Raw genomic sequence first — 25,099 nt, forward strand, 5'->3', positions numbered from 1 at the left:
CGATTTTAATTTTGAAAGACCCCACGGAGAGCAATTACAATATTTATGGATAAGACGCTTCAATAGCACATTCTCAATAAAACCTCTGTTGCTACACTTACTCACAGAATAACATTTTATATACACACAAAAAGATAGGTTATCAATGAAAACAGTCATAGTTTTCGAAATCAGAAGAAATATGAACAGCACGATTACGATCACATGATATTCGTAGTAGTAAGTTAGTATAGTAGTAACAATAACATGTTATGATTTTCCGATTTCCCATCGCCTAAAAGAAGAATCCCAAGTTTATAAGCCTATCCCTTAGTCGCCTTTTACGACATTCATGGGAACGAGGAGTGGTCCTATTCTTTTTTATTGGTGCCAAGAACCACACGGCACATTTTTGCACTCAACGACGTGAATAAAGAGGTTGTGAGTCTTAACTTTAGCACGTGGGTCATTCCGGGCGCTTTAAATGATAAATTCCATTAATTTCCATCCACGGCGCATTTCGAGAAATCTTACCTATGTGCTAGTGATTTGTTCCTCTTTGCCATGTCTAAGTGCACCCTAAGGGCCCGTGCAGCGAGCCGCGACTTCGTCCGACCGATTAGGTCAGATTGAACGTGTGTAATTAAACGACGCCGCAGTGCAGCGTGCCACCGACCGTAAACGTAAGAAACCCAACATCTTTCAAATCTCAGGTCCAAGCCGTTCGGGATGTAAATGTCTGTCAGCGACATCTTAATAATAAAGGTACACGGAGCAACTGTGTCGAAAAGTAAAAAAAAAGGCTATGGTACAACTATATGTAATTAGAATTCAGATAATGATAGATGCGTTGTTGCCCATGGCCTAAATAAATTTAGGCCTTTCCCTCGATTGACTTTTACAATCTTCAAGTTATAGGAAGCAGCTGGCCGCTGCCAGACCAGCATGGAAGAATAGAAACTAAGTATCATCCAATATTTAGACAGATTGGGAAAATCTATGTAAATTTGATGTTGCGGTCTTTTTAGCAAATCTTTTCACTGTGTATGTTACAAAAAGGAAAATAAAAAATTACATTATTGAAAATACAAACAAGTACATTGGCAAAACGTTAAAGAGATAAATAACAATGGCAATGTAAAATAAATTAGATATTTAATTGATTTATTTACAGAAAATATTAAACCAAATTCTAAGATATATTGGTAGTTATATTCTCTATATAAATTTCGACAAAAAAAAAAACAGTTTTGAGGCAAAATTCTCTCTTTAAGTATGTGATTGGAGTCATGACATTCAGAATGAAATTCAAATTCAGACTCACCTACTTTCCATCTCCTTTTCTTAAGAGGCAAAGTTCTTCAGTTTTAATTGAGTATACAAATTTACCAATACATTCAGAATATTTGATTCCAATCAAACTAAAGAGTTGTTGTGTGTATCTAATGAATACATAAGTACTTATACATCAATCACCAGGTTTGACCTTGGCATTAATCACTTGATGCCTTACATTACAAAAAGCCACTAGAGAGAATTTTGCGTTATGGGTACAAAGATATCATACTTATGGTAAGCATATTATGAGATGAGTGCAGTTATTACCTACATTACTCAATAATTGTAATACAAACATCTTATTTTAACAAAGCAAGCTTCAAATAATAGGCAACTGCCGTATGTCAAAGAGATTATAGGTATTAATTATAATATTTTTATTTTACACCAAGACACATTTTATTTGATTGTGTAATTAAAGAGAGAGCAAGTTTTGTACACATGAAATTTAATTGTATAGTAAAATTTATGCGAAGTAAAAATTTCCGTTACTGTGTTTATGAGAAATATAAAACAGAAACTATAGAATAGAGTATACAAACAAGATCATTTACACAAACATTGCGTTTGTACTATCAACTTTAGAAAATGATTTCAGATGACTAGAATGTACTTCAAATTTCTTAGACAATATCTGAACAAGTTAGCTGACAATGATTTTTACCCCTCATTCACGAGCGCCAAAAACTGTTACTTATCGATAAAATCTATTAGTCATCAAAACATACTAGCAAGTTTGGTATGAGATAGAGTACTAGGACAATGTGAATAAGGGGCCTGCTCTCTCCAATTACCATGTTCGTAATAATCCCCCTGGTCATTGTGTATTTACGAATTTACATTGATTAAGCGAGTGTAATGATTATAATGATAAACAGCGCGACACCGTGCTATGTAACGCAATGTTGTAGGTGGAGCATCTAATAATTGTGATACACGGAACTAACAGAAGCGTAAGCACTAGTTAACCTAGCACGGTATAGGGGCGACTGTTATTGTAATAGTTGTAATGTACATAGTAATCCATGAACGGCAAAGCTTCTAATATGACCATACTTCAACTAACACTACGACTAAATTCTAGTAGAAAATAGCAGGCAACCCAATTCTTCATAACCATAATAAATAACTAATATTCCGGCATAATATAGGCTTTAATCTCAGCATCTAGCTACCACAAAGATGACGGAAAATTAAAATTTTAATTATATATCACACACTTTAATTTACGTAAAATTTTCGTATGACATCAAACGAAAACGCCTTAGAATAAAATCAAATGATGTTTAATAATTGCATTGTTAGCAATTACCTAGCTTTTCACTCTGTACTGAACAGTAAATTCGTTTTGCGACGTATAATGTAACATTGAACATGTAAATAAATAATTAGAAACTTTAAAATAAAACTCTCTAACTTATAGTTAAAGTTTTGAATTGCCAAAACTTAAAATAAGTCCCTATGAAACTTCTGTATGCTAAAAAGCGCTAAGCACTAAACATCCCCGAATATCAAACGCGATAGTATATAGTACGTCCAGATTCGTTGAGTCCCCTTGGGTGACCATTGATGATGTTAGCACTGGTGCAAACAAACATAATGGGCACCGTGTCGAGCAGAGACCAACGACAATGTTGCTTTCTTAATGGCAGATGTGGGGCTTCGCCGCGAGTGTTCCGCGGGAAAATTACTGATCCCCCGCTTGATTGTCATGAATAACCATCGATATCAAATTTAATAAAACTAAATTATCAAATAAACAAATCAAGGTACAAGTTTTCCTAGAGTTGACATTAAGAAATGATTAACTACTTTAACAAATAAAATTTATATCTAAACGCGCTTAGGAATAAAAATAACTATAAAATAAAACAAGAGTAATGAATTGTTAAATTATAACACAGCTTTGACGCCTCACTCTATCGTTCCGGTCTGGTCCGTGACCGATGCTATGCCGCTGTATTTTCTACTTCATATTATCGAAAATGTATACTCGTCACGTTTTACAGATACTAACTATGAACCATTACAATTTAATGGAATGTGCGACTATAAACTGAAGACGTGTGTGACATGAACAGTAGACGAATCCAATCCAGTAGGACATAGCATCGTCAAGCAAACGAAAGAAGAGTACAATGAGCATTCATAAATTATCAAAACTATTCTTCCATTATAAAATGATTTGATCATTAAAATCGCAACTCATTGTCCTCATTGCAGCTATAAATGTGAAAAATAATGATAAAGATATCATCGGTGAGTTTAGGTTACTAAAATGGCAACGCTCCTAGCGACACTCCCAGACTTTGACCGTTTGGTCGACGCTGCCCGATATCACGTATGGCAAGCTCCTGTGGAAATCTGCAACAAAATAATTTTACTCAATAAATTATCTGTGTCAAAATTTAATATAAATTTTTCATGCAAGACAATGCCTACAATGGTACTAATTCTTTTGCTTAGTGCGTTAATACATTATGATCACCGATTTTTGCCCGAGGTGTAGGCAGCGAGAACCTACTACGTTTTCACTACCTACAAACCTGCATACTTCTGCAGCTTCATCTATATTATTATTCACTTGACACTATAATATCAGTGGCTGTGAGTAAGTATCGATATAGTTACCTAGGCTGGTGGCGAAGTGTTGGTGCGCTAGGAGCGTCTTGAGGCAGCGGCTGTGGGCGACATCCCACACTCGCAATGTCTTATCGTCGGAGGCTGTGAGTAAGTATCGGCCGCCCGGATGCCACGTGGCCCCGCGGACCCAGTTGTCGTGCCCTACCAGCGTCGCTAAGCACTGTCCGGTGCTCACGTCCCAGATCTGAAATGGTATTGTTACGTTGAGAAAATATATTGTGGCGGTCGCCTTGTGGTAATCAAATGGTGGTGTAAAGTTCATCGCTTGACATTAGAATCAGGCGGGAGATTCTCTTTTATGACAATATTCATAAAATTTTGAAATGGTACATATTTCAAAGGACGTAAAAAAGGACTTTATAGTGTACTAGCCTATTCCACGGCATTGGTCGCGTGGCCTGTCTTCTTCTTCCTCCTGGCCTGAGACACGATTGCATCTTCATTACTCTGGAGAGGAGCCTGGGGTATGCCTTTTTCCATGGATCCTGGATTGGGCAAGTCAGGTTTTCTCGCTCTAGATCGCATCGCTCGTGGTTTATTGCAATCTGACAGAAACTCACTACTCTTAGCTATGTGTCTATATGTAATCTAGCCAGACCAATCAACGTGTGTGGGCTGTGTGGTATACCTTGACGGCCTTGTCCCGGGAGCCGCTGGCGAGGAAGGGCCCGGCGTGGGTGGCGCGGCGGTTGTCTCCGCCGGCCGCCTCGTTGATGGCGGCGCTCGCCGACTCCGGCGCCCAGGCGACGCATTCCACCACGTGCTCGTGTTCGCGGAGCTCCATCTGTCACGCAAATACACTTTTAGTATAAACCTACTTTTGAAGGTTTTCGTAATGCGGTGATAACGGATCCGAGTAAAAAAGGAAAAGTGGAACCCTGAAACGATTAACTCATTGTCCTTCAATGTCAAGGACCTTTTGCTAACGATTATAGTTCTTCTTCCCGCCCGAGGGGTGCATGTGGCTATAATCACTAATTAATTCAAGCATCTTCGCCGTTCGATCACCGACGCTCTTAGATCGCAACGTAAATAACAAAAAATTCAACTGCTTCGCGCCAAAGTATTAAAAGAAAATAAAGTACCCCTATATATAAAAAGGTCTCAATAGTACACTGTGAATCTTTTACTCTAATTCTATCAGAGGATGAATTAGTCGAAAGTATTCTCATCACCTTGCACTCGTTGGTATCAGCGTTCCAGATGCGTACAGTCTGGTCGTTGGAGCAGGACGCCAGCAACATGCCGTCGGCAGAAACGCGAACCATTCGCACCCACTCGCGGTGACCTTTGTAAGTCTTGATGCAGTACCTGTATAAAATAAACCGTTAATTATATCTTTACACAGATAGATTATAGATTTTATAATTAAATTGGATTTTAGATTTGTTTCAAAATCACGTGACCACAGTTATTGCTGTCCGCCCATACGGGATTAACATCCGTCGAGAAGGTACTTCATGAATTTAAAGGTTTGATGTTACGTTTCCAATTAAATTGGGAATGTCATCGAAACATTTGTGGTCTAGCATGCCCGCCAATCATCCCCTAAAACCTTTTTTTGTAATTCAAAGGTACAGACACTAACGAAAGCGAGCCTATTTTCTTAATATAAAACTTACCCAGTGGCAACCTCCCATGCCTTTATGGTCTTATCCCGGCTGGCCGAGTAGACGATGTCGCCGCTTGGAGAGAACGCGACGGAAGACACATTGTGGTCGTGACCGTGCATCGTCTTCACGCACTCGAACGTCTGGTTGAAGTCCCACAATTTGATCGACATGTCTGCACTGCACGATACTGTAACAGAGTGCATTGCTGTTTGAGATTTTTTCAACGCCTTTTTTTATTGCAGTGTGCCTCGTATTAATTTAATGGCTGGCGGTAAAAAGAGGAAATCAATAACTACTAGTGCACCTAATTCCCATAGCGCGCGACATTTTAAACTATTTTCTCTTGCAATTCTTAAAAGCTGCTCTCGAGTCGTTAAAAAATATACCCCGTTAGGAATAAAGCCGTGATATGTTTGTCCCATACAAACATAATGCAAATGAACCCATACGTGCAAATGAACAAACTTCTGCACAACTCGGTTTCATACTTTTTATGTCGAAAGCCACTAAGAGTTTTCAATTGTTACTACCCTGGCACAAAACTACGCACTTACGCCTGTAGTTGCTATAACCCGAAACATAACAATATTGATCAAAAGCATAAATTATTGATCAAAAGTTTACGATAGGATCGTAGTCTGTGTTAAATGTTTGTTGTTATCCGAAAATAGATAAATACCGAAATAGCATGGGCAGCATCGCACGTGAACAACTTTAAACATATTGAGGCGTCTAACGAATAGCAGAACGTAAACAAATGTCGGATTTAGTACTGGCTATGGGAAATACGACAAAAAGTATACCTACCACAATCTGAAAGTCATTACTACACCTTTACAATAACCATTCGTTTGGTTTAATGTTTTCTATAACAATAAAGTATTTTAAAATGTTTCTTCATATTTTTTTATTATTACTTATATTACAAATACATGTAGGTACAAAAACTAAAAACAAATACCCGAAAATTTATTAAAAATGGACAAACGGGTCACACAGTTACTGCAAATTTATGCCAGATAAACACAAACAAAGAGAAATGAGCAAAAAACATCTTGAACAAAAAAATCACTCAAATTTTCTATTTACACATAAAATCTGATTTCAAATCTCACCAAGCAGTTTTCCATGATGGTCGAATGCGATATCCTGAACGGAGTCGGTGTGGCCCTTCAGGGTTCGTTCGTATTCCCCGCTCTCGAATTCCCATACTTTGATGGTAGCGTCCTCGCTCGAGGACACCATCAAACTGAACACTGGGTGGAATATTACCTGGAACATAATATTAAATATTCAAACGTTTGAAACAACAAAACAAAAAAGTTCTTCAAACATTGCGATATTTTGAACGATTTTATGAAGATTGGTTTAATTTGAAATTTTCCTTTTCACAAAAATTACATTTAAAGTTTGTATAGAGTGCAGATCATATTCAGTGTCTTTTGTTTATGGTATGTACCAACAGTGGGCCATACAGAAAAGTATACAAAAATACTTTTCTATGTAGCCCACTGTACTTACATTCTCCTTCAATATCTGTTACACTTTTACTGATCCGGACCGCTCCATACGCAAAATATCACGAGCCTACTTACATACTATTTGCCTATCAAGATGACAGCTGTGGAAATAAACCCTTGCGTATCCGGATCGCATCGTATACAGAGAAACCATGGCATGGCAAAAAGTGAGACAATGCCCTCCCTTAGACAATGCCTGTTTATTTCAATCCGAACGCGTAGAATGAACTTTCATTTACGTAGAAAGTCTGAATAGGTAAGTTTCTTAATGGGATAACGCATAGCGACGACACAAAGGCTTCGTTTCATCAAATTACTTTCTGTTGCCAATGATTGGCATACGGCACTTTTTGTTTAGTATCTTTGCATATTAAAAAAATATATTTTGGATAGACGACAGGCAATACAAAGCAATGTAAAAATATGTTATTGTTCGGGAATGGTGGTCAAATTATCTATTAACATAGACCTTCATCTAAAGAACCATTGTTCGTCCCTACACATTTTTTAACTTTTCTTTAAACTTACATATATATTTTTTTATTTTATTACATCACAAATGTTAATACACATTAGGCAGACATCATCCTCTTGGCGATAGTTCCAGCTAGTTCCAGCAGTCCTCTCTCCGGGGAGCAGCCCGAGCACAATAAGTTCTTGTATGTTGGTAGAAAAATAAACTTACTTTAAGATTTATCTTAAATTGATTTCTGGATTGGTTAAAACCGTTGGCGTAACATTTACACCATCTGCAATATTTGCTCTCTCGCCTTTAGATCCTGCGATAAAATCGTAGGAGGATGTTCAAATATAAAGTATTATAGACAATTTTATTAGTAACACGGCGACAGCTTTTGTCATTTGAGCTCTATTATCAAGTTACTAAAAGGTAATTAACCACTTCAGCCTTACACTTATACAACTATATATCTATGTTCGCACGAGAGGGATCAATAGCCGATGCTAAACTGTCGCAGTGCAGGCAAATGGTAAAATGCAATTTTAAATTATTTGTTGCGGTTTAGTGTGTATATTGTTGTTAGCGTAAAGAATGAGCTTTACAATTAAGAAGAGTTTTGTATCGTTTGCGTAAATAGAAACATGTATACAGTCACTAACTATATCATTAATTATTCAACCTTGTGTACATCACGTGACGTTCTATAATGCAAGGTTTCAGAACATCAATGTTAAGAATCACCTAAACTGCGTACCTATGTGTGCAATATTTATAAATTATTTTTCTGAAATCAGTACCAGTATTGCTATTATATATTATTGGGACAACTTGCCGGCAACATAAATGATTGTAAATCCACTATTTTAAATTAGTAAATTGCAGGTAAAATCCGCGAATCGGAGATAACGTTCCTATCCCGGTTTTCTTTATTATCGTAAATATTTAAATAATTACTAATTCGTTGATGAAATATGTATGTACTCAATTTAATTATGGTCATGGAAATGAATAAGACCCTTTTATTAAAAAAAAAAATCATTACATCACTGCGAATGATGAAATCGACAGAAAATCTCACGGCGACGGCGTCTTTTGTCTAATTACATTTTTGGAACGTTAAGTGCGTTATTAAAAATAGCATTGCAAAAAAACGTTAGTATGCGATGGCACCTTGGTTGGTTACACCTTAGAATAGAACGACTTCGTCTTATACTAAAGAAGCACTTTCATCTAGTAGTCTATAACCCTTATACTTAGGTTTGCTTGATGGGGAAATAGGTCAGAAGATGAGAGTCATTCATAGCTGACCAACATACTCCGGCAACTTTAAAGTTGAAGGCTTTTCCCTATAGAGGACGCAACCGGGGCAAATGCCAGAGAAACGTAAATGAGTCTCCAAGTGAAGATTTGTACATACATGCCTCTTTCCCGGAGGGGTAGGCGGAGACTACTTTTTTCCACTTGCCATGATCATATTTTTAATGCTGTAAATCTTCCGAACAATACCTAAATTACTTAAATAACTAAATAAAGGTATATATAGTATATGTAGGTATAACCTTGGTGATGGTGGCCCGGTGTCCGGATAGACTGAACTTCTCTGGTGGTCGCGGTATCCATTCTGCTGGCGTGCGCTTGCCACGAGTCGGCGCTCCCTCTATGAATTCCTTCTGTGCTTCAGATAACTTTGACTCCAGTTCCATCACCTACAAAAGAATATGAGAAGTGTTAAATAATATTTGGTTTTTAATGGGATAATTTGGTAGCCAACTAAGTGTAAATTATATTCAACGTGATATACGGTAATTTAGGAGCTAAATATTTTTGGGAATATGGAATTATGCACGACATTCCAATTTAGAAATTCTATGCTATTTCCTCATTTATGCCCCACTAGGGCAAGGTTGAAGACGCGCGATACGAAATTAGCAATTTAATTACCATCACCTTGGCACGAGCTTTATTATGTTCCCATTCTATAGGAATAGTGTTATTAGGATTAGACACTGATAGACTGGGCGCAACGACCCGCTTGGAAATATTGTGTAGACTGCTGACCCAGAAATTGCCAGTGTGAAGATCACTACCAACTGAACGATTAATTTATAAACAAAATGTTAAACACCATAAAACTTGAAATTCAAAAACAAATTTCTCAGGAAGGTTCGTTACTTCTAAATTCAAATGAGAGAAACTAAAGCTGTCTGTACTGTCGGGACAAATCGGCCGACGTAGATCGATAGCATTCATTGGCTAGGGATGGTGTGAGATGTCATTAAACTCTTCTAAAGAGCCGACGACGTGTTTAGCAACAGCTTAGAACCTTAGACAATGGAATAAGTATTAACTGCCATGAAGCAATACTAATGCTTTACAAATAAGAGCCGGTACTATTTTATGAATGTATACAGTCGTGTCATACAAGAGTCACGATTATAATTACGAAATTATGTTTTACGTTATGTTAGTGCTTTTTGGCCGAAGAATGATTAAAATTAAGACGATTTGATTGCAAATCACAAAGAAAGCAAGTTTTACATAAAGATAATAAGTTTTTATTTTCTTTCACAGATCATTCGGAGGTAGGTACTAGCCGGACAAACCTGCTAGCTTGGCATTTGGGTAAAAGGGCCGGATTTTGAGGCGTTGGGTTAGGGTAAAATATTTCGTGCCTTGCTCTAATGACCTTTTAACTCAAAGTTGACGTGTAAACGAAGTATTTTCTCGTGAGTGATCGGCGGTATGATTAAATAGTCTAACAAAGACTGAACTCTATAAATTTTACCGAACAGGCAATCATAATGCCTATGTTCTGGCAACCTTATTTGGATAGAACAAATTACCTTCTTCTGCAGCCGTATGACGGAGGTCCACTTCTTCTCGAGGAGGCCGCCGAATTTGCGATCCATCTCGCCGGTCATGTCAGCTTCCTTCTTGAACGCTTCCAGCGCGTCCGTGTAGCCATTGCTGCCTAGATAATCGGCGATCGCTTTGTTCCTGAAACAACATTAAATGACGTTAAATAATATTTCTTTGTTATTACTTTTTTATTTATGTAACTAGAAACTTGCATTGAAAACAACGGATTAAAATATAATAATAAATTCTCCAGTCTCAACTATCTCTCCAAAATAATTGAATAACATTAGATGTGGTGATCTACTGCTACTGCTAACTTGATATACGACTTTTTAGCAGTACTCAATCGATTGAGCATACAAGGCACTTGGAACTATGCAGCATATCGTAAGAACTACCCACTATAAGTTAATCAGGAGCTTGATCTAGTTTGACTTTTCATATGTGGAATTTAAGATATTATAAACAAACCTTGAACTTCACTTTTCAAAATTAAAATGGTTTATTCTGAGAGCTTAAGATTTTATTTACCTATTCTACTAATTTAGATGCCACATGGCCGTAGACCGGATGTTGGGCGCGGTTACAAGTATCGACTTCGTTGTAGTAAAAAAGTTGCGACAAAAACACCACACATGAAGGTGAAAAGAAACGAAAGGATATCCTGGTACATTAAGGAATATTTAGGGTAAATAATACAAATAATAGCTGAAATCTATATCATACCAATAAATAAGACTATGGTTTAAATTACGGTATCCTTTACATTTTACTATAGACGAATCCCGAATAGAAAGAGCAATAGGAAAAGACATAAAATTTCTAACAGTTATAACAACAAGATCTTCAATTCATCCAAAATCAGTTTGTAATAGCCAATTTATCTCGAAGGTACCTACTTAAATTTACATCGTTATCGAATAGTTCGTTAATTGTGCGGATATCCACAAACTTGTCCTAATACGATAAGCTGTCCTTGTATGGCGTACTACTCGCATTCGATAGAATTTGTCGAGTCGACGTCAAGGAAATAGACATTTACTGCTTCCTTCATAGATGACGAGCTTAATTACTGAGCCCAGTATGTGCAGTTCAGGAAGTGGTTTATCAAGAAAACAGTGAACTAGTGTTTCTTCATTTTCAGTCGTTATGACGTAAGCGTCTTAAATAATTTCATACGACATTTTATATCAATTTATCATGGCACTGCTGAAGTAGCAAAAGGTGTTTGACTGGATTCAAGATTAATTTATATCATAACGAGAGTTATATCACATATTTGATCATACCTTAACAATTTAGGCTATAATATTTTAAGTTCCAAGACATATACACTTTTTTTACACAGATCTTTTTCCATAGCAAATAGAAACACAATCGGTTTAAAATTTTTACACAAATTCTTAAAACGTAATTTTTACAATTTTGTCGCCTTGGGTGATATGTATTTGTGTGATGTAAATCAAATGACACAACGTCTTAAATCAATGATGAGGTCACCGGCTTAGTTGACTACTTCAGTAATGTAGCGTCAAAAACATTAGTGTAACTGCCATTGAAGTTATAAAAACGAGTTTTGTAAAAACTATTTCTGTCCTAAAAATTTCGAAATTAGTAACTCTAATAAACTAAAGCATCTTATAGGAACGTTCCAACTCCGTAATATAGTCCGTTCCTTCAATAAGGTCCAGTAAAATTGTTTGGACTTAAAGCATACAGAGGCCTAGAGAAAGAGAACTTGAATCTTTTAGGTAATCTACAATATGCATAAACTTGGCCAAAGAGATATTTATACATAAACATAGCATAGGCAGGTTGGTCTTTTCGCCCAGACCTTCTACAGATAAACTTTCTTCAATTATACTCGTGAACTTGTTATTAACAAGTACACGAGAAACACTGAAATCTATTTGCGAATCTCTCACTATGTCTATTTAAATAAACTAGATGACTTTCTATTAAGATGTAGTTGTCAGGTGCAGTAACAAGGTGCCACAATAAATTATCTCGTTACTTATAGTAACGGTGTATTAGAATAACAAATAATTTCACGCTTACCAGCAGCTCGTATAAAAACCAGTCATTTTGCGTTTTAACCATTCAATCAATCGATAAGCAATTTCTTGCATAACTTACATAACACAACAAAGCTTTCATTGTATGGGTGATAGTTTTATCTTGAAAGCAAATTTATTATGAATCTGAAAACATATGTCACTAATAATTTTTTTTAAATCCTGGAGTTAGAAAAACCACTACTGAAAGATTCAACGAAAACAGCTAAAGTTGATTCAGATTATAAATTATTAATGTTATAAAAGTGCGAAAGATAACTCCTAAATAATCTTGTCCGAGTTTTTAATATACGGGTGCAATCCGATTTTAACTAATTTAGTGGAACAATAATGTTACGGAGAGGAAATAAATTTAGAGACATTTTTTAGTCAGGATCAACTGGATGGATGTAACATTCGATAAGCTCTACGTATGTGACAACAAACATAATATTATAAAGACAGCGTACATTTAAGTACAAACTATATCCGTAACTTTCTTAATTCAATTATGCTTGCGTAATAAATAATCCTTGGATAGAATTACTGAAACATAACTATTTTAGATAAAACGGTTGGTAGGTTTGAAATGTTATGTCTTCAAAGTAATCAATTTTTGATCATGAAAATAGTATAATGAATAAAACAACCAATTGTTGCTGTGCTTACAAGTTCTCTCATCGGCTTGAAATTCGTATTTGTTTCTTGTTCTATTTAATTTGTACCAGTGAAACCGAATCAATTTCGAGACAATCAGTTTTGCGGGTGTCCCTATTGTTCGCGTGGGAGCAATCAAGTCACCAGCGCAAGTGAAAAGATATCAACGGTGCAGGTGGCCCATTGCTGTGCGAACTTTATGGATTTGTAATTTTGTACTATACCTAGGTATTATGTAAACCGTTTCAAAAAAGAGATTATACAACAGGTCGTGTATATTTAGTTTACGTATACTTTGATTTGATTTGACTGATTCCTCTACCGACGCGTGTCCGAGACCCCTAATTGTGTCTAGGGCAAAAGCTTGTACTTCTTGTGTAAGATCTTATTAGGAGATTTAAAATAATTAATATGAATAAAGATAAATTTGGTCGCTATATCTCTAACTTTGGACAACACTAGAATTCAGTTGTGTTTGGGCCCAGCGAAAGTGGTATCGTGTGTAGAGGCGCGAGCCGATCGGGTACCGCATGAGAAAATAACTTTCACGGTACATTTCCGTCGTTATGACTGTGATTGCGAACTAGTACCTACTCGGGTCCAGGACTTATGAACTTGATGCCTCATAAAGAGATATGCGGTAATGGTATCAAACATGAGTAGTAAAGCCATACCATCTTATGTAAATTGATAAAATTAAGAATTTTTTTTATGTAAGTGGATAGAAAGAAACCTACATACTTACTATATTGTACATTGTTAACATCAGATATATAAATAATGCTTATAATAACTCTTAATTAAAAACACGGCAGCACTTGAAGTCCTTGACGTATTTTTTATTCGGTCAAGTCTCAGTGCAAGGTATCTTTGTGCATTACCTTCTATAAAACAAATTACATCTTCACATCATTTTAAATTTTGTACCTTCATTCGGTTTACAATTGTATTGTGTACGGTCTATAATACAGAGTTCAGAAAATTGTAGCTACGGCCTACTCATTCAGTGATAATGATAACTAATTGACCGGGATAAAAATAATGCAAATGTTTTTTGCTTGTTTATTGCAATTTCTACTGATTATAAAGACTGTATTAAGGGTCAATGGAATGCCCAGTGTGATATGTTTAGTTTATTAGGGCCAATTGAACAAAGATTTGAACAAGTGGGAGCAAAAATAGGAACCGATTTACGCATCAGAAGCATTTATGGAGTTACACATATGAGAAGCACGTAACGTAACGTCTCATTTACATACGCAAGACATGACTTGAAAACTGCATGAGGCTACTGTTAATTTACTTACTCCACTCATAAATGCTGTTTACCGGTTACGCGTACTCAATAGTTGTACAATTACGAAAGACGAAGCAGAGAATCGCATTACTTGGATCTCTTTTCCCAGTAATTTCTGTTTTTGTGTTCGGCCATTTTTGTTTTCACAAACGTTACAATTCTACGAGTGAAACGTAACGGTCGTTCTTGCTCATTGCTCAATTTATAGTAGTTACAATTAAATTGGGATGAGGTCGTTATTGCATACAAACATTCAACTATATGTTACGTTTTCTCGCCAAAAAATATCATACTTAATACATAATTTTAAAAATGAATAGTTTTGATGGCTAGAAACTAGTCCAGTTTCTGGTTAGCCTTAAAACAAATCACATTTATTTATAAATGAATTAGACCTTTAACCAAGTAAATTATCAGTTTCCTAAAACAGAACTGATTACTTATTATGTATTAAAATGTACACCGATATTATGATTTCAGCCTTGAAGAGAGGGATAAATTTATTGCTTCTCATTATTTAGTTGTTTGTAATAACGTTATATTTAAGTGAAAATGCACTTTTAGCGCTTGTCTTAAGGTTTGAATTGGTAAAATTCTTGTGGGGGTTGTATAGGGCGGCCGCCCACGCGACTTCGGTATCGATCGCCCCCACTAGACGCCGGTTGGTTGCTACGTCAGAAGCTGACTGCGTCACTGCGAATCCCTTTGCTGTAGCTAGCCTATTCAATAAATATCCCTCGAGGTTCAAGCAATAACAAGTGAATGATTTTCTTGATACAATAAACAACAACTTGTTAGCTAAGGATTTCGTGATTTGAGAGTAGAAGTTAACAGAGTTGTCCAGGGTTCACAGTCTCTTACCATGCTATCAATGACAATTTTAAAACAAGAACTGTCTTATTTATTTATCCAACATCTTATTTTGAAACATATGCTTGATTGAAACACGAAATCATCAATAGCATTAACGTAATTCAAGATACTACAGTCGCAGTAAAGCAGCAGAAAAGTTTTGGGTGATAGCAACATTCTAACGGACCGATCGTGATCTGATCAACTGACAATACATAGAATAGCCTGGTCGGTGGTCGGTTTTAATTAAACAGTTAGTACCCACAACCAGTAGGTACCATTAATGACACAAATGAAACTACTTCTTGCTAAAACGTAGAAATCCTCCTTTAGATACAATATTTAATCCAACCCTAATAAAAAATTTATAATGGAAAAAGATCGTGATTTTAAGAATGAAAACGCAGCCATAGTTTGTAAATACCGTACATATTGTTGTGCCTAGTAGCACTTGTTTGTTGCTCTTGAGATGATGAAGACTGCATTAGCAATTTAATTAAGAAAGTCTGCCACATTATTTTACTTTTAAAGCTTACATGCACACCACATGATCATCCTACTTAAAGCGAAAATATTTTCCTGACCCCAACATTTAACTCTCACGACTTTAATTCACTCAGGCCGGTTTCATGGCAAGTAAAACAAGGGTGGCCGAGGTTGGGGGAAAACCAGGCGATGTTATACGTGAAAAGTCGTGGTAATTTGTTAAGGGAAAGGTCAAAGACATGCCATTTAATAGGTTTTTAATATAAATAAAATGTCACATAATCACATTACTCTTTATATTACATGATTATTGCTAGATTCTGAAATTATTGATTCTGGATGGTGATACACAGAAGGCGATTATAACTATTTGGGTCTCGCTGTTAAATAATCGGGTCTTGATAATATCTTATATACAACGAGGATTTTTTAAGGGATGTTCAACCAAATGGAAAAAAAAGGAAACGATAATTTTATTTGTTTCAAAAAAAGGTTTTGAAAGATCTATGACAATTTTACTATTATATTGAAGATACTTTGTGAATAAAAAGCAATCAGTTGTTATTTTATCATAATGTTCAACTACATACATTAACTACATAAAATGTTTGTGATGAGGTTCCATAAATAAATTCAATTCAAAGATACAGATAGCATCGCTAAGTGTCTATCTGTTTGTTACAAGGTAGATAGTGACATGCGTTAATCTTAATAAATCTATCCTATTGATTTAGTTTTAAATGCAAGATGGTTAAGCAAAATTTATTATTCTCGGTATGAGCAGATCAATGATAACTTATGGACCTTCCATACAAATTAAAGAACAAACATCTTACTTGTAGATTCAATCAACGGTATTGCACCATTCTCTCTCCCTGTTCTTTTTACTGCAACTTGCTGCTTGTTTTAATGATCTTATCTATAATAAATTTTTGCAGGGCTTGCGGAAAAGCGAATGAATTTAAAAATTACTTAGTATTGAGTTTTTTTTAAGTAGTCCAAAGCCTAGATAAAGCACCTATATAAATGTTATCCCTAGATACCTTCTGTAAGTACAGACGTAGACCAGTTATAATTTTATTACAACTATAGAAACAGCTCTCGACGTATGTATATGCAGAAAGCTGCAATATAACATTGACTGGACTGCATTCCTTGCGATCCACAAGATGTTTAGCGGATGGACAACGGGTCTTGGACCTTACAATGACTCGTATCTTGTTTCTTGATGATGGGAATTATTCAAGTAAAAAAGACATTAACGCAATTCCTAGAATATGTATAATGACAATCAATGTGTAGCTCTTTATGCAGACACCAGATATGCATATTTTCACTCGTATAATGTTAGAAATGCGACAGAACATCAAATCTACCTAGACGATCAGACAGATAAACTTTGAAAAATACTTTTATAAGCAAAATGTTTCGAAATGCTTTAGCATCCCCGTAACTGATAATAAATTAAACGATCTGAAAACCACACACATTAATCGATATTTGCCAAATGATTAGATTGTGTTGCCAAATGAATAGATAGATGCCGAATGAGAGGAAACACCAATTCTTAAAACGATGTATCTAGTTCAACCACACAGAACAATGAACCAATATGAACAAGTTGACATTGATGCAAGTGGGTATCAGACGATACACTGATGACTCACCTAGTTGAACAGGTTACCGATGTCGTTGGAAAATAACTACCTATGAAGAACAATCGACGAGATCAGTGAATAGCAAGGCCATCAATTGGAGTCTCGACGAGAAAATCTCAAACATTTTTAGAACACCCTACCAGAATTGCTGCATATTCCTGTTTACATTCGCGCCCATAACAATGTCATATGAATGGGCGCGATCTGATTCTGTGATCAATGTTTAGCAACGTTTTCTTGTTACGCAAGGCGGATTATGATCTTGATCGATTATGGTAATAATCTATGACGTAAGCATTTTTTGCCAATAGTACAAAAGTAAGACAACTCTCGATTCGACCTGGTTCATAAGCCAATGGGTGTTCGAAGGCGCAAAGAGATAGTCATCACCAACTTATTTGAATAAATTACACTAGAGCCGGCGTACGTTGCTGTTGGTACACTTTCACTGTTGTTTTCTCAAATATTTTTGGCGGTTATAACTTTAAGAGAATAATGTCTAGAACAAGTTTGTCTGTTTTGTCTGACAATGTGAGAGAAAATAATCAGCATATTATTTGAACCTTGGAAAAGTAACAAGGATTAATTTATGAATCTATTGAGACAGGATTTAAATAAGCCCAATTTAATAATTTATCAAAAAAATAGCGCATGATTTCGTGCTTGAAAAGCCAGGCCATTCATATACATTATGTTAGACATTTACGAATATGAGCAAAAGTGAGAAGCCAAACGTAAAGGCTGCAAATATTTGGAATCTTGAAGATAGCAGCTGTGTTTTCGACAAGAATGCGCTACGATGCTTTCGATACCTTATGTTGCTAAAATACGAAGCCTAAAAAAACCAACAAGCACACTGAATTATTCATGTAAACCACTAACAGTAAATAAAATCAGGTTTTAAATCGATAACACGTTATCAACTGGTGTTAAGTGCCTCCTTATCTTCGCACCTGAATGGTATTTCCGCGCCGGCAGAGTTCCATGAAAACCAAAGAAGACATCCGTGTCTACAGGATACAACAATAGATTACTAGTTCAAATATTGACTTTAAAATCAATCGATTACTTTTTGTCATTAACAAAACGGAAACGGTAATGATAATCAAGAGTTTCGGAAAAAGATTTGTTATTCCCAAAAGTAGTTAGCTGTTGTAAGTTAAGTAAGATTGCATTTAACCTACTTAATTAAAACGCATTTAAAATGTAAGTACTTACTTCTTAAATTATAAGATGAATATAGTTTATTTATTTATATATGGCAGTTTCATTAGTCGTTACGTCACTAAGAATCATAATAAGCAAACATATTACTTGTACCCGATTCACGACATAGAACAAAATGAAACAGCGATAGTTTTTCGCGCGATAAAAACAGCGGCGCTCGCGCCATGTTACGGGGGCAGGTGAATTGAGTTGTGACTGTATGACCTTTGTGCACTTGCTACTAATGTATATCATTTCTTTACTATCAAACCTTTGTTAAGCATTAAACGAGCATATCATTCCTACTAGCTATTGCCCGCTATTTCGTTAGCCATAGTGTTCACTGAAAAAGCTGAAATACAGGAGGCCCCTAAGAGGGTGGAATGAGAAATTTTTGTTTACCAGTTTTTAAGTTTTACCACCATCTGAGAAAATCGCATTTATATCAGTAATAATTAATACAAACATACAGACAGAAAGAAATCCCAAAAATCACATTCTCGTCTTCTGTTGGTCTTATATAGATCGTCGATGTCGATGTTTTGTTAATATCTTTCGAGTACAAACATCATCAGTCATTATTATATGTATGATTTTATTATTAATTGTAGTTTAATTTGAACTTAAATTAAAATTTCAGTACACTCTGTACATAAATCTTTTTAAAATTGGCAATCCATAAAATATATATATACATATATATATTTTTCTTTTTTCAATATTAAATCTCATAAATATATAAATTTGAACAATGTATTCTCCCGTCCACATTCTATTCTAAGTATAATTTAATATTGTGAAGTTGACGTTGTTGAAGAAAATGCTGCAGTGCAGTTTGTTACCGCTTCTTCTGCACTGACGCCTTGGAAGCGGCAGTAAACTTAGTTTTTAAGTAATTTATTTGACGTCAACCAATGTTGTTAAACGACAATTATTAAGCGATATATAGTATCCTATAATAATGAATAAAAATTTTGAATTTGAATTTTGAATTTGAATTGAATATGGATTAACTTTAAAGAACTTTTACTGCACATAACGCAATGGTAAGTTAGACAGAAGTTACATCAATCGATTTGAGATCTGTACCCATTAATTTAGCGAATTTGTCTACTGGTTTTAATTCGTGATCGTTATTTTTAATCAACAGATGCGGTCGGTGACCCCGATTTGTTACGCAGCGGATTCAAACGGAACGAGGAATAGTGTAGACTATAGATATTCTCAGTAAAAATTAGCAGTGTGGTTTTTAGGGGTAACGCAAAGGAATACTTTCCTTTTCTGGATGACTAAACACATCACAAAAGGACAACTGGCACTAATTACTAATGCTAAATTCCCAAGGATTGATTGCCCTTGCGGGTTATCGACGACGCCAACCGTGGGAGCTTGGATTATTTATTTTATAGCATGTGAACGCCAAGTACCTATTACATGGACAGCCATTTTTAGCGTCGGCTTGCAGACTTTAAAACTAACGCAAGCAATAGTTACTATTAGCCATGACGACGCAAATATTTGTTTTGATGGACGTGCCCAGAATTTTCATCTTGCAATCATGAATATAGTTGGAGAGCGAAAAAATAAGGTCGAATATTTACCATCTGTGATCATTGTAATATAAGAAATTAAGCTTGGGGACACTAACATCAATATGTCTTACTTGTGATGTGTGACACTAATACCATTCAGCATCTCTTTATAGGATTCTTCTTGTAGGCGATGAGGTTATAACCTGTCACTATGTGAATCTCAATTGCATTACAAAGCCATACAGCTAAACGTGGCCTTTCGGACTTTTCTTGACTGACTGTTTGCTCTGTCTACCTAGCAAGGGACAAAGACGTATGTATGTAACTCTGTATAGACAAGTCAAGACTCTTTGTAATTACTCTACGGAATTTTGCAAATTAACAAAATAAATTTATCCTATTTATTTATCAATAAATCATCACGACATGCCTAATGTCATTAACATAAAAAAATATGATAAGAACAAAAATAATGTAACTCTCGTAATACCAACCACAGGTACTGACATTATTTGGACAGGTTGTTGCCTTGGACGAGTTATACAAATAAGAGCAACAATACCCCGTGTGAACAGCTTGTCTAAATCACATTTTATATAATAGCTAGATCGTGGCTTTCCTTTCACTTCGAACAAGTTAAAGGGTACGTTGGAAGGTGGAATGCGATAGGGCATTCAGGCCACGGTTCACGACTGACAATGCAATGGGATGCTATTTGCATGATGACCAATATGATAGTTTGCAAAATTGCAACAAAGTCGATGTAGTTTCAAACTTGCACAATCATTATTACAATATTGTTAAATTAACAACAGACAGAACAGGTCATTCGGTTTCTTATTAGATACAGTAGGTATGACTTTTAAAATAATTTTGATAAAATTTAATTGCATTGTTTGACGTTATATCTACTCTTAGTAAGTATAACTGTAATATGCGCAGTTTTTCTTTTCATATTCTTACAGGAGTTTATGAAGAAAGTTGAACATCGGACGCCTGGAATGGAGCAGAAAAAGGCGCCGTGAGGTCATTGACTTCTGTCTAAGAACACTGTTACTTTCAAAGGTCGGCACGCAGGTCGGGGCTCCGCTACTGGCGACGACACCACCGGTACCTACGGTGCCACTGCCACCCACCGGTAATAGTGTGGTTCACAAGCAATCTATTTGGGGAAGCTTGGGTGGCGCGTTTTATAAAAAAGAAGATAAAGACAAGCGAGACAAATTATTCTTCCGTCATGGATTGTCACTACAGAAACTGAGTTTAGTTGAATAAATAGCTAATATAAATAATTAATGCGTTTCTTAATATTTTTCTCTTTTATTTTACGGAAATAATTATTATAATATTGAAGGAACATAAAGATACATAACATTGGTACCTACTGAAAGGAACCTTAAAAATGAAATAGTTACGTAACTTTATATTGCAAAATTAGAAAAATCGTATTAACTTGGGTTTTTATCTGCAATTGGTTAGCGAGGTACGAGACTAACACACAATACACTACAGTTAGACACGGAAGGAAATCTATCGTTAAATTACGGTTACACAACTGGATTCGTTACCGATTAATGTCTAATTTTTACGTTAGTATTATCAAATTGAAATATGTAATTTGATTGAAGTACATATATTGAACTTAGTTTTCGTTTTAGTATAATTTCACTAATTTATTAACAAAAGGTTGCATTGAGAGTGAGACAGATTTATTTTTAGGCCATCTTAGTTTTTAAAAATAGAAAATGTTTAGAAAAGAAACCAAACATATTTACTCCGTTAATTTTTCTCTAATTTAAGAAGAGTTAATTCTTTAGACCTGCAGGATACCGATGTTCCATGACTTTCGTTATTCCTACATCACTTACGTTTTTTTAAGTGTTGGACAATATGTGTATTCAATCTAAGTTGCCGTATGTACATTACGTCGGGATAAGATGGATTAAGAACGACAAAAAAGTCGTGAGGAACTCTTAATATAAAGGGCAATAATGATAAACTATTTTGGAAAGTTTCCAGTAAAATATTGGTAATGTTTCGTTACCGTTTCGACCTTGCTGCCTCCGCAACTATTTGCTTGACCGAATTTATTGAAACTCGATTGTTTGATAAAGCAGATTCTTAACATGACACAATGTGGCACGGCCTGTTTTTTTTATGCTTGTTCGTTTGTTAAAATTAAATAATAAAATTACAGTAAATTTGTAAGACAAGATAAACAAAGGCGGACTTATCCCATTTAGGGATCTCATCCAGTCAACCATAGAATAATTAAGAGATTAATTATTCTTCTTGTGCCGTGTGGTTCCCGGCACCAATAGAAACAGAATAGGACTACTCCATCTCGCTCCCATGGATGTCGTAAAAGGCGACTGAGGGGTAGGCTAATAAACTTGGGATTCTTCTTTTAGGCGATGGGCTAGCAACCTATCACTATTTGAATCTCAATTCTATCTTAAAGCCAAATAGCTGAACATAGCCTATCAGTCTTTTCGAGACTGTTGGCTCTGTCTACCCCGCAAGGGATATAGACGTGATTATATGTATATGTATTATTCTTCTGTATTTTACTTTCTGTTTTTTTTTAAACATCACAGTTAATACTAATTTTCTATGTATAAATTGCAGGAAACCCTAATTTATATATTGAAAAGTAAAGAATTGACACCATCATATGCTTCAGTCAAAGATTACACTGATCACTCTCTCTAATTATAAACACCTAACATAAGATGACTTATGTATTAATATTTTTAATCGAAACACTCATAATTGGACTTAGTAAATCCACTTCACAGTCAATCTGACCCTACTGCTTATATAGAAAGCAATATATTTTGACAATTCAATAGGTAAAGATTTTATATTTTATTTATTTATTTATGTACACAAAAATATATACAGGAGCATTTAATACAATACAGTAATTGTAGTACAAAGGTGCTACATATTTTAAATAGAAGTTTTTATTTCTGTTTGTTTACAATATGGTTTCAATATGGCATTGATACATAATCAGTGCATTAAAAATAAATAAAATTCTGAAATGATGAATAGAATTTGGACCATCATAAGTTGTCATGTTTAAAAGTACTTACAGCTCCTCTCGTTGCCGTTGTGACAACACCATTTTCATCGTGGTCGGGTGACGCGTAAGGCGGCGGGCCCGGGAGTTTCACTGCACTAGTCTTACAAATTCACGCGGGCGACGGCAGGACTACCGTTGCCATTATCACACCTGCGTACAACATTATTACATTAGAACCACTATCCACTAAGTATGTACAACACATACACAATGATAAAACACTGAACAAGCAAGGCTGCCCTGTTAATTTATGATCTTTCTGTGCAATGTGATGTAATAATAGTAAAGTTTGTAACCTGATCAGATAAGGTGGATAAGATAAAATTAAAGTCTCATGGACTTGCATCATTAATTAAAGTAGGTACCTTAGCTATTGATTTTTATGAAGACTGCACTTCCTGTTTTTATGGTAAAAAAATGCATAAACATTTACAACTCCTTATTAATAAATAAGTTAATGTTAATTTTAGCAACCTTGCAAGATTTCATTTAATTGTTAATGTGAGTAATTTAAGCTGACTAATGAAAAGTTTTATATGGCTTCTATGTCAAGGGTAAATTTATTTTGGTGCTGCATAACAAAGCCATAAAACTGTTAGTAATACTGCTCAGTTACCAACCTGCTTAATTAACTGTTAACTAGTTTAAGACTTTTTGAAAACCATTGTTAAATTTATTTTGACTACTTTAGACATGGGAATCTAAATGGACTATACCTAATTGTTTTGGTAGTCAAGAAAACCTATCAATATCACTATTCACATGTTAGACTCAACAATTAAGTATATTAATAAATTAATAATAATCTTGCATATTTCATCACTAAAAGTTACTCTTAAAATTAATTTATTGGCAGCCCAAGCCAGTGATGTGCATAGACCCTTTTTTAAGGGTGCTTGTCATTATTGATTTAGATAATAACTATAATAATCCTGTTTCACACTAATTAAGTCTTTACCTCTTACAAGTTATACAGAACTTACATCAATAATGGAGTGAATTAGACACTGAATCATATAAGGTACCAGAGCTTCTTCAGCACTTCAATGGTGGATGTTAGATCCAAGACTGTTGTTTTTATATACATTTTTTTAATTTTATGTTTTAATGAAAAACCTCAGTCTTCTAAAGATATTTTTGATTTTTTCATACCTACTTCAAACAAATATGTACTGCAATTTAGTGCTGAGGACGGCACTGACAGAAAAGATAAAACGATAATGTTTGTTACAGCTTCCTTGATTAGGTAAAATACCTAATTAAATAACAATATAATATAACTAAGAATACATACATGAATATAAAACCCTTGATTTGTGAATGACTCAGAAACTCAAATGTCAAAACCAATGCATTTACTGTCATTTTGCCACATCTACGAAAAACAAATCTAAATAGATAATTATTTAGTTTATTCAAATCCCATCGTCAAAAGTACTCAAATAATTACGATTATCCAAGAATTCGCAAAATAAGAAACAAATCCGAAAGAACGGCCATATTGAACACAAAAATGTAAGGCAATTTATCTAAGTACATAGCAAATTTAAATTGTTTCAAATTTTAATAAATGATAAACGTAATATATAAATCATACTTACAAAACACAATACACTTAAAATTGCACTTGTGTTCCAAATAAATAATCACACACGAGAAAAACACATCACACGAAAGACCGTTTTCAATTCGACAATTTCGACTTTCCGTTTTGATGGTTGCAAGCAGTGCGTGCCTCAACTCGATCCGTCCTGAATACAATCAACTGAATCAACCCAACTCGCATCTCGAACTTCCACCGATTATTGACTCGACTCGCACTGTCTCTCCTGTCAAGTCAATCGATTTACTGTTCGA

General features: G+C 35.2%; 1 protein-coding gene across 1 annotated transcript; it reads right to left on the minus strand.

Annotated features, from left to right (window-relative positions):
* Positions 1–1,117: 1,117 nt before the first annotated feature.
* Positions 1,118–25,009, minus strand: LOC106137034 (lissencephaly-1 homolog). The gene is made up of 10 exons (XM_013337773.2): positions 24,844–25,009; positions 23,253–23,392; positions 10,397–10,550; positions 9,113–9,259; positions 6,689–6,845; positions 5,583–5,760; positions 5,136–5,271; positions 4,589–4,744; positions 3,949–4,144; positions 1,118–3,681 (listed from the first exon to the last, which is right to left on the minus strand). Exons 2-10 carry the CDS (start codon positions 23,288–23,290, stop codon positions 3,608–3,610), a joined length of 1,236 nt encoding a protein of 411 aa, XP_013193227.1. The 5' UTR covers positions 23,291–23,392; positions 24,844–25,009; the 3' UTR covers positions 1,118–3,607.
* Positions 25,010–25,099: the final 90 nt, after the last annotated feature.

The sequence above is a fragment of the Amyelois transitella genome, chromosome 13 (assembly GCF_032362555.1).
Source record: "Amyelois transitella isolate CPQ chromosome 13, ilAmyTran1.1, whole genome shotgun sequence".
Lineage (NCBI taxonomy): Eukaryota > Metazoa > Arthropoda > Insecta > Lepidoptera > Pyralidae > Amyelois > Amyelois transitella.